Source organism: Sinocyclocheilus rhinocerous, unplaced genomic scaffold (genome assembly GCF_001515625.1).
Source record: "Sinocyclocheilus rhinocerous isolate Xijiao unplaced genomic scaffold, SAMN03320098_v1.1 scaffold62, whole genome shotgun sequence".
Taxonomy (NCBI): domain Eukaryota; kingdom Metazoa; phylum Chordata; class Actinopteri; order Cypriniformes; family Cyprinidae; genus Sinocyclocheilus; species Sinocyclocheilus rhinocerous.
This window is the reverse complement of record NW_015656585.1, coordinates 615269-626335: the sequence shown is the minus strand read 5'-3', so window position 1 is coordinate 626335 and position 11067 is coordinate 615269. Positions and strand designations below refer to the sequence as shown.

At 36.3% G+C, this 11067-nt stretch overlaps 1 protein-coding gene across 5 annotated transcripts in view; it reads right to left on the bottom strand.

Moving 5' to 3' along the window:
* Window positions 1–271: 271 nt before the first annotated feature.
* Window positions 272–11067, bottom strand: part of LOC107720250 (tyrosine-protein kinase JAK2-like) — a 46762-nt gene continuing 35966 nt past the window's right edge. For all 5 annotated transcript variants that reach the window (XM_016527909.1, XM_016527906.1, XM_016527907.1 and 2 more), the window contains exons 11-24: window positions 10432–10556; window positions 9716–9850; window positions 9382–9469; window positions 9170–9303; window positions 8946–9084; window positions 6470–6621; window positions 6184–6334; window positions 5949–6085; window positions 5115–5304; window positions 3720–3844; window positions 3039–3211; window positions 2782–2899; window positions 2448–2561; window positions 272–1687 (exon numbers count right to left, since the gene is read on the bottom strand). In XM_016527909.1, the coding sequence (XP_016383395.1) occupies window positions 1553–1687; window positions 2448–2561; window positions 2782–2899; window positions 3039–3211; window positions 3720–3844; window positions 5115–5304; window positions 5949–6085; window positions 6184–6334; window positions 6470–6621; window positions 8946–9084; window positions 9170–9303; window positions 9382–9469; window positions 9716–9850; window positions 10432–10556 (1916 nt within the window). In that variant the 3' untranslated portion in view covers window positions 272–1552. The remainder of the gene's footprint in view (window positions 1688–2447; window positions 2562–2781; window positions 2900–3038; window positions 3212–3719; window positions 3845–5114; window positions 5305–5948; window positions 6086–6183; window positions 6335–6469; window positions 6622–8945; window positions 9085–9169; window positions 9304–9381; window positions 9470–9715; window positions 9851–10431; window positions 10557–11067) is intronic.

Here is an 11067-nt window from a genome sequence, read left to right as displayed (position 1 = left end):
GTCTATTCCTTAATACAGCATAATGCAATATCCTTTAAGTCACCCACCTTATCAATATGGAAAAGGATGATGGATGTTCATCTAACTGTCCTAACCTGCTCAATAAATCCTTTAACAATGTTGTAATATAAATTCCACACCCATTTCTTTTAAACATCAGCTGGTTGCGTAAGAGACTCAAACTGTGAAACAACCTCCTGGCAGATTTCACATTCATGTAAACATGTTCAAGATGTTACAAACATGTGCAAAAATAAAAAAATGGGTGTTTAATAGTAACTGGCATTATAATTCAACTCAAGGTTTTTGATTTTATTAGCAAAGCTAATTATGAGGTGCAAATGGATTCACATATGAGTCATTCTATATCTAAGCAATTCAAAATAAGACACAATGTGAATGCCAAAATGACGACGATATGACTAAAAAGTTGTTCAAACTTCCAACTTTGCATTGTGGGAAATGACTGGTACATAATGAAAGGAGAATGTGTGACTTGCAAGCCCATGCTGCTTTTGTTAACAAGCTTCAATTGTCACAAACTAGTTCTGTGTGCGATACTCAGATCATTTTAACTTCAGAAACTGGTGCAAGAACACGCTGCAAGTTTAGAGGGTCAGTCGGTGTGGTGGAAACTGGTACCAGCCAGAGGAAAGTGGATAATGTCAAGTGTATGTTTGACACCCACACTGTTGCCATTCCACAGCTCCGGGGGACTGACAGATCAGAATACACACACTGCATGTCCTTTTCACCACAACATAGAAAATGCTATATTTCCTTTTTAACCTGTACAAATACAAATCATAGGTTCTAATTAGTAAAAAAAAAATGTTTGAGGCCAAAAAAAAAGGGAAAATGGAAATTAAATTCTACATCCGATCCACAGATTCCCTCAAAGATTTATGTGAACATGAGACAGGGCTTTAAAATACGCATACCAGTTTGACAGACTATGTGGCGCTGAAGAGCAATACATTAGCGCATATACCACACGCCCATCATCTAACAAAGAGGTCAATAAGGGTAACGCCATTGGGAAATGGCTCATTAATGGCTATTTTGGGATGCAACATTGACTGAAACACATTAGCATTTTTATTCAAAGAAAATAGACTTACAATAGCAAGAACTTTTATCTTTTCAATCAGACACCTCCTGCATTACTATAAACCTATCTTTTTTTGAAATCTTAATTTACATGACACTGCTTCCAAACAGTTCATTTCATTTTTAGAAAATTATAAAATCATCTTTATATATGTACATACAAACACGTGGATGTAAAAATGCACAGCTTTTGCATTTAATAAAACGATTCATTCATATCATCGCTGATAAAGGGGCGCATGCCAACACTGCTAGCAAAAGAGAAACCCATTCTTGATATAAATGACCTCAATTGTTCTGTCAGAAGATGAGGTGATCAAGTCCTGGGGTCAGATCTGCCGTAAATGGCACAAAGAAACAAATTAAGACAGCGGACAGAGCCATAGGACAGGCTCAGGGCTGGGTATTTGCGTGGCAGCGGTGAGCAAGCGAAGCTTCTTTCTTAAAACTCAGGCACTTGGGTATATCGGTCGGAATCGCTGCTGTCCCGGATCAGGTCTACGCGGAGAGCGAGCTCCTTGAAGGGTGGCCGAAGACTAGGATCGTTGTCCCAGCATTCCTGCATGATCTCGCACATCTAAAGAATTCAAAAAGTGAATATTTAGCAATTCTGCCCATAATTGCTGATTTGAAATTGACAGACACTTAAGAGAATTGTACAATACCTTTCAAAAGTTGGGGTCGGTACGATTTCTATTCGAGCCATTCATGCCAGACTGGGGAGAGAGGTGTTGTAATAATGTAAAATATGTGAAAAATAATGTGTTTTTCGAACAACCTAGTATGAGAGCCTGTTCTAGTACACCCCCAAAACAAAATCAAGACTTTGAAAAAGAGCATAATAGGACCCCTTTAAATGCTTTTTTTTTATTTTTTAAGAGTATAACAGTAATATTGTGAAAAATTACTTATAATTAAATTTTTTCTAATTTGAAAATATTTTCAAATGTAATTTATTCCTGATTGCAAAGCTGAATTTTCAGCAGCCATTACTTCAATCTTCAGTGTTACATGATCCTTCAGAAATCATATATCATAATATGCTTACATTTCTTATTAATAGTTTTGAAAACAGTTGTGCTGCTTAATTTCGTGGAAGCTGATGTTTTTTAAGATTTTTTTTTTTTTTACATTTTTCCCCCCTGCTTTAAAAATTTCATCAGGACTGAATTTATACAATATTATTTATGGGGTATAAATGTTAAATGTCTGCAGATTACTATTAGCATTTTTGCACTATACGTTTGCCTAATGTCTGTGAATAAATCTTATGACAACTGTACATTAGAAGTCAGGATCATAATCTGAATAAGTTGTTGTGTTGTGAGATGTAGTACCTCTGAAGGACAGCCCATAGGCTGGGGTAAACGGTTTCCTGCTTTCAAGAGCTCAATGAGATGATAGACTATTGTTTGTCCCTGCTTGTCACCTCCCATCATACTCAGAAATACCTGAACACAACAAAACAGAGATTCTCATTGCACAGTTACTCTGTGAGGTAAATTTCCACAATTTCAAGAGGTGTCGCTGACATGCCCCGTATGATTTACATAGCCAACGCAATTCAAAACCAGCAACTGTTAAAGTTTGCCGTTATGACATGTGCAAGGGAGTCACATATGCAGAAAAAAAACAAAACAAGAAACCACAAAGAGCAGCTGTGATCCTTACTGTAGGTGGGCTACAGAGCTTGTCGCTGTATGTAAAGAGTTCATACAGAACCACTCCAAAACTCCAGATGTCTGACGCTACTGAGAACTTGCTCTCCGTTAGAGACTCGGGTGCATACCTGTCACAACGAACAACAATTCAACTACCTAACAAACAAGCACATCATTTCATGTCAATCAAAATTGTATTACTAACTTTCTTCCGTGAATCCTTCTTCTGCTAAACAAGTCAATGAAAACAAACAAAATAGAACATACCAGAATATTGGACTCTCTCCAGGTTCTTTAACCTTGTAGTACTCTTTGCCCTGAGGTAAAACCTTGGTCAAGCCAAAGTCGCCAATCTTCACCTTGAACTCACTTTCCACTAGAATGTTACGTGTGGCCAGGTCTCGGTGAATGTACCGCTTTGTTGCAAGGTATTCCATGCCCTGTAGAGACATAACAGCAGATTTCAGGAGATTCAACACTGATGTGGGAAGAAGAAAATGCAAAAAAAGGGAAAGACATGCAAGTTAGGACACTAAACCTACATGTTTGAAATAAAGGGATAGAAAGAAGAGGCTTACAGACCAAAATTAGTAGAGACACATGTTCTCAACCTCAGACAACAAGAATATTCAAAGACCCCTTGACTTTTGTAGCTGTTTGCGATTTACTGGATTATGATTCAAAGTATTTCTAGCTGATAAAATATTTTAGAGCTTGGCATAATTCTAAAGATAGATATTTATTATAACAATGGCCATTAAACCTTTTCCAGGTTTAGAAATCACGCTTTTATTTTTCCAAGAAAGTGGGAATGCTGGTTCTTCCAAGAAAAAAAGTTGCTAAACATAAAAATATCTGGAATTTAAATAGTTTTAGCTTATTTCAAACTGTGTCATCTTGAGGGCCTGGGTTGAGGAGCATGGATATAAAAGGAAAGGTCCTCATTACCTTGCATATTTGAGATGCATAATGCAGAAGTTTCTTGTGGTCGATCCTGTCTTTGTTCTTGTTGAGATAGTCCCGCAGACTGCCGTGAGGCAGGTACTCCATAACCAATCGTAAGTTTCTCCTTCCTAAGAGAACAAGAGATCATTCTAAAGCTTACAATAAGCCAAAATTAAGACAGAAGCAGGAATCTGCTGCATTTCTTTATTAAAAAAAAATATATATATATTAATCAGTCAAGAAAAAATAGAGAACTCTCTTTGACTAGATGCACCGTTTTTCCTGTGTTGAGTGTGGGAGAAAACTATGTACTCGACTGGGCGACTTTTATACTAGAACTTCTGCTGTGGACCCGAGTTTAGTGCGAATTGTGGAAGTCAACCATTCATCTGCAATGCAGGATGTGAACAGGCAATGACCATTATCAAGGTGATCGGCAGCCTTTAACAATGGTATGCTTTTCACTTAGCAAGACTGGACTGAGCACTGTTTTGAAAATGATCATCTAACCAATTTCAGACAGATGGGAGACGTTTTAAGATCAAATTCCAAAATATGTTTGCGATGAAACGCAAGCAGCGACATATCTTTTCTTCTTTAATAAGATGTACATCTGAGTGAAATGGATCATCCCAAAAAAAAAAAAAAATGCAGGGCGAAAAAAAAAAAAAAAAAAAAAAAAAAAAAACTTGATTCTATCCATCAGTTGTTAATTGTATGGAGGCAGATCTGAAATGAAGCATATAAATGGATAAAATGTTCGCAATAAGATCAATACCATGCATTTAAAAAATGTTCATGCTTTAATTGGTTTAAACTGCACTGCAAATTTTCATATTGTAATTACACTGCAGTCCTTTATAAAATGCAGTTATTGTGCTGCTCATTTAAGAGACTGATGACAAGGGTCTCACAACACCATAATTTGATCTTAATTAGAGGAATATTATTATGAATCAAAATGGCCTTTACTGTATAATGCCTAATCGTTGACATTTAAAGAAATGCCAATTTGGTCAATGCTGAAAAAATTAGTGGAAATTTGAATATTCCGGTTTGATTATTGGTGGTATATGTCCTGAATACCACTGGTTTAATTCCTTGTTGCTCGTCTGGACTCAAACTTTGATTTAGACCAAGCAATTGAACTAAGTGTGAAAACTAAGTGTGTAAGTGCTAATGCAGCTTACTGTACTAGACTTCATAATCATAATCAAAAATATCAGTTTAGCCAAATATATCGAAATCTTTTTGAAACAACATTTACTGGAAGCTCAAAAATGCAACACTAAAGGGTGTGAAAAAAGTTGGCTGTCATTCAAGTTCTGTGGAAATGTGTGGGCCTAATGAGGACACAAATTACCAAAAGGTTTCTCAACACAACTTCCAATCCCATACCTGCACTGTAGCACACGCCTTTGTATTTCACAATGTTTTCATGCTGAAGAGATTTCAGGATCTCGATTTCCCGCTCAAAGTCACGGATGTGCTCCGTAGTGCTGTGTTGCAATTTTTTCACTGCCACAACCTCACCGGTGTTGTCCTGCAGGGGGTCGTACCTGCACATTTCCACACTGCCAAAATTTCCCTGAAACAGGAGATAATTTCGGTGATTAGCACACATCTATTGATTCTTTATTTTTACCATTTTCCACATACTTAATAAAGTAGAATAATTAACTGTGCTAACAGAAATGGTCATGAACACTATATTTTAGAGCTTAACTTCTTGCTCTCCTTTAAGCATTAAAGAAATATGAAGCAAATCGACAATACATAGTATATACACAACCGTTCAAAAGTCGCGCGCCAAGGATTTATTTTTTGATTAATAAGCAGTAATATTGTGACATATTAATACAACTGAAAAACGGTTTTCTATTTTCATACGCTGTAAAATGTAATTTATTCTTGTGATGGCAAAGCCAAATTTTCAGCAGCCATTACTGCAGTATTCTTGGTGCTCAAGAAACATTATTATGAACAATGTAGAGATCAGTGATGCTGCATAATATTTTTGTAGAAACTGTGACACGGGATTCCTTGATGAATAGAAAGCTCCAAAGAACAGAATTTATTCGAAATAGAAATATTTTGTAACATTATACATGTACTTTAACGCATCTTTGCTGAATACAATTTTTATTTCTGTCAAGAAAAAAAACAAACAAACTATTGAACGTAGTTTATATACAAAACAAAAAGTGATCCCACGTGGACGTTGATGTCTACCTTGCCAAGCTGCTGCAGGAAAATGAGATGTCTCTCCTCGAACTGCACTAGATCCTCATTCTGAAACGCTCCAGTATTTAATCCAGATGCTCCTGCTCTGCTGGGTAAAATGTCACTCTCCTTCACGATCTCATAATCTGAGAACACATTTCACAGCAATTACAAGAATGAGAAACAACACAATTAAATTGAGACATGTCAAAATGCCAGTGGGATTGTGTGTGACCGTACTGACCTGGGCAGAAGAGACTGTTGAGGTCTCGTATGATGGCTCTGAATGAAGGTCTAAATGTTGGCTCGTAGTCCATGCAGCTGTTGATCAGGTTAGCAAGCTCTGTCCACTTGGGAGCAGATAGTTGGTGACGGTTTTCATAGAACAAGTGCTTCTGAAAAGAAGAATAACAAAGACATTGTTCTTCAAAAGGCCCAGATTATTCTTTTAGCATTTCTTACTACAAACAAGTTTTTCTGATTTATATTTATAGTGGTAGTATAACAGTATTGTGGTAGTATTGCTTTACCTTGGAACTGTCCATGTTGGCAAGTGGCTTTTCTCCTCCGCTGCAAATCTCCCATAAAGTTGTACCAAAGCTCCATTTGTCTGAGGCAAGACTCAGGTTTTTAGGGTCTAAGATGCATTCAGGGGGCACCCAGGGGATTCGCTCCACCAGAACTACAAAAACATTTGCAATTAATTTAAAAATAAACTTTAAATGCAAACATTTTAATCAAATGTGGCCATTCATCATCTATTACCTCATGAGACCAGTGGTCGGCTTAAATATTTTACATTATCTGCTTGGGGAGAATAAATTCTCCCATTTGGCCTGGTTTTATTATTTTTATTTTTTCATTTGCTCAAAGCTTTGGATCAAACTTTGAAAAAATATGTTAAACAAAGGTTATATAATTTAGTAAAATAATGTACTGATTATATTTACATATTATTTGCATGCAATAAATTGTGGTGAAACAAAGGTAGCACTGGACACCCACATCGGTTGACCACTACATGTGACAGAACACATCTTTACCATATTAAAACAAATCTTAAAGGGATAACTTTCTTCTGTGGATTATTTATTTATTTTTTAACACTGGGGTTCAATGTTGTTTTGGACCCCACTGATTGTCACTGTGTGGAAAAAAAACAATGTGTAGATTTCAATACTGCAAAATATTTTTACTCCTCTTTCATAAAAGACATACAAACTTGGAGCAACAAGTGGATGAGTAAATGACCACAAAATTTTCATTTTTGGGTGAAACCATCCCTTTTAACAATTTACTGCAAACAGGAACAATTCTTTGAAAATATGCCCTCTACTGGTTAGTGTGAAAATATGTTTATGTTAAAATAGTTCTAGCATTGACATTCTACTTCATAGTACCTGGAAAAGCATTTTGTTTTGTTTAATTTGAATTTCTCTTGTTATTTATGTCTAATTACAATTTGTCTAATTTGTTTTTAAGTCCATTGTGCTTTTTTTTAAAAAACTACATTAAAATCTGAGGTAATACAAATTATTTTTAAAGGGGTCCTATTATGCTTTTTCACTTTTTCAACTTTAGTTAGTCTGTAATGTTGCTGTTTGAGCATAAAAAAGATATGCAAAGTTACAAAGCTCAAAGTCCACTTCAAAAGGAGATATTTTATTTAACAGAAATCGCTTTTCAAAAACTACAACGAACAACTCGTTTGGACTACAACGCATATTTTCCGGGATTTGTGATATTACAAATACCGACGAATGGGACGAGACCTGGTTGAACTGCTCTAGAGAAGGCAACGAGTGTTATCACTATGTCGGAGACACGCTAGCTTTCCCAAGGCAGACGAACTTAAGAGTGGTTACAATCATCCGGGTTTAAATCACGCTCAAATTGATTTGATTTTGACACAATATTTACACTGAAGCTCGCAGGCGGCTATGGTAAAGAGCATGACATTTCCCGACCAGGCACCGAGTGCTGCCAATCACAACACACACTGGCCCACTGGCCCAGCTAACCAATCACAGCACATTTCGTATTTCAGAAGACGGGCCTTCATTTGATACAGGAACTATTCGAGCCGTTCATGCCAGACTGGGGAGAGAGGTGTTGTAATAATGTAAAATATGTGAAAAATAATGTGTTTTTCGAACAACCTAGTATGAGAGCCTGTTCTAGTACAACCCCAAAACAAAATCAAGACTTTGTAAAAGAGCATAATAGGACCCCTTTAATGATGCTATGATTGACTCTGATTTTTAGATTCAAAACCTATATTTAAATTCTACAATTTTAATGCTTTGTTTCATTAAACACACACACACACACACACAACTTCTGAATATGGTCCAATCTTATTATATGTTTTTACCGAAAAAAATAAGGCAAAAAGATGGCTTTTATCCATTTCTGACAATCAAAAGACTACAAGTCGTTCATTTCTACTGGACAGTAGCACAGGAGTTGCGTGAAGTTTCGTTCATATTCGCATGCAGAGTTTTCGGATCTGATTTGAGTTTCGGATATGTTGATATGCATTTTCGTGGCTAAACCGCATTTTAACCGCCAGACTGGATAAGATGCATTCAAAACTGTGAAATTACTGAAGAACAATCTGAGAATTTTCATTATTTTTCCATTCAAATATTATTCTTTAAACACGTTTTCTGTAAACGAGTGGTTATGAACAATTACATTTAAAATAATTATTTTATAATTGGTAATTATTTACATTGATTAGCCCTAGAAAATCGACAATGTTTTTCTTTCAGATATATTGGCAGCTAATTGTTTAGAGTGGATATACTCACACAGTCATTATTCATTCACTTTATAATGGCGAACAAGTGGAGAGTCGAGGTCCGTCACGACTGGTTTGAAAGTTCAGTGCGACTGCCACTAGGAAGGCGAAATGCGATAATCGCATGCAAATGTCGGTGACAGTGAAAAGGCAGCTACAGATTCACACAATTTCTCACAAGAACCTTCACACTGTTGACTCACTCTCTCTGGGCAGCACTGTGATGCTGATTCCAGGGTCACTTAGTTTGATGAATGGAGGGTTTCCCGATGTCCTGTCCTCCTCTCTGATCAAAAGGATGTTTTTTGCACACACATTCCCATGAGCCAGATTCTTCTCCTCCTGTGTGTGAAAGAACAAAAAGCATTAGTCCATTCTGGCTCACAAACCCACGTGGGTTATTCCTGAATTGTTAAATGTTTCTCACCAAAAAGAGCATAGCCCAGGCGAGCTGCTTGGCCACTTCCAGCTTCCACAGGATATTAACTGATATTGAGTTCTTGTTTTTCTTCAGGTATGTGTCCAAGGACCCAAACTTCACATATTCCTGCACCATGATGTCTAAGACATAAAAACCCACACGCTCAAGTATGCGGCTGTAAATCATTTTGGTCACATGTGAGAAGTGTGAACACTTACTCTCCTCTCCGCACACACAGATACCGTAGGTCAACACCAGATGCTTGTGGGTGAGCTGGCTCATCATGCTGGCTGCCTCAAAAAAAGACTTAGAGGGAGAGAAAAAAAGAAGAGACTGAAGAAACCACATGGTACATCAGTTAATCAAGCACAAACAAGCTTGTTTCCTGCAGTAGACCGAGACATGTCAACTCTTATTATAAATTTTGATATTAAAGGGATCATTTAGCGGAAAAATGACAGTTACTTGGAATATGGGGTGTCTAAAGTCACCTCATAGTTCAAGTAGTTTTTCAATTCAGGAAGTCACAATTCAATTCCAGACTCGTCTTACCTCAGAGTAATTTCTATGGGCTTTGTCCAAGACTTTGACAATGACTTCAGTCTTATGGGTTTCTCCGTAGTCTCCCTGCTCTTTCCGAATCCCTTTGAAGATCTTAGTGAAAGTCCCCTGACCTTGACTCTCACCCTGGAAACAATGTTGCACAAATAATTATATGAAACGACATATTAATATGAAAAGACATTTTAATATATTTTAATGAAGTCTGTTATGCTCAATAAGGACATTTATTTGATCAAAAACAATACTGTGAAATATTATTACAATTTACACTTAATGTCTTCTATTTTAATATATTTAAAATTTGTATTTATTCCTATGATGGCAAAGGTGAATTTTCAGCAGTCATTAGTCCAGTCTTCAGTGTCACATGATCATTCTAATATGCTGATTTGATGCTCAAGAAACATTTCTTATTATTATCAATGTTGAAAACAGTTTAAACTATTTAAACAATATTTCTGTTGAATTTTTTCAGTATTCCTTAAACAGAAAGTTCAAAAGAACAGCATTTATTTTAAACAGAATTTTTACATTGTAAATGTTTTTACTGTCACTTTTTCAATTTAATGCGGCCTTGCTAAATAAAACTATTAATTTCTTTCAAAACAAACAAAGAGCCCAAACTTTTGAATGGTAGAGTAACATATAACACAGTTTGTTGTACACAACCACTGTTCACATGTATACGATAACAGCATGCTTACAAGATCAAGGTCTTCTTTCTTGATTTTATGAAACACCATCTGACTGATGTTGTGTCTCTGCAGAGAGGAGGACAGGGAAACCTCTGAACCCCGATGACTCCGGCACACCAACAAACTCGACTTCTCTATTTGCATCAAAAACGCAAGGCAAAAGGATGTCAGGATGATAAATTTAAGGTAAAAAGGGTTAAACATAATAGATTTTCACAATCTAAAAGACTGTTGTTTTCCAGAAGATGACATTGTACAGTTGTAAATTTGTGGTACTTATGCCACAACATTTTCTAGCACAGGAAAAATTAGTGTTTTTAAAAAAAAAATCAAATCTCGAACACAGAGATACAATGAGTATGCATACTAGATATTCCAGGCTACAACACATTAAAAGAATAAATACATTAACACCAAATATTTTAAGTCAAAGCAAACAGGTGTCCAAAAACAGCAACAACTTTTGAGCATATACAGCTCCCTTTAAATAGTTTTATTGTTTATTGAAGGTCTTCTTTCTGGCTCCAGAAGAGGAGAATCATCAGGGCTGGACTGGTGCCAAAATTCACCCCCTCTGGCCCATACATTCCCCAATAAATGTTTTGCTGGGGTTAGGGCAATTGGACTAAATAAATTATTTATGAA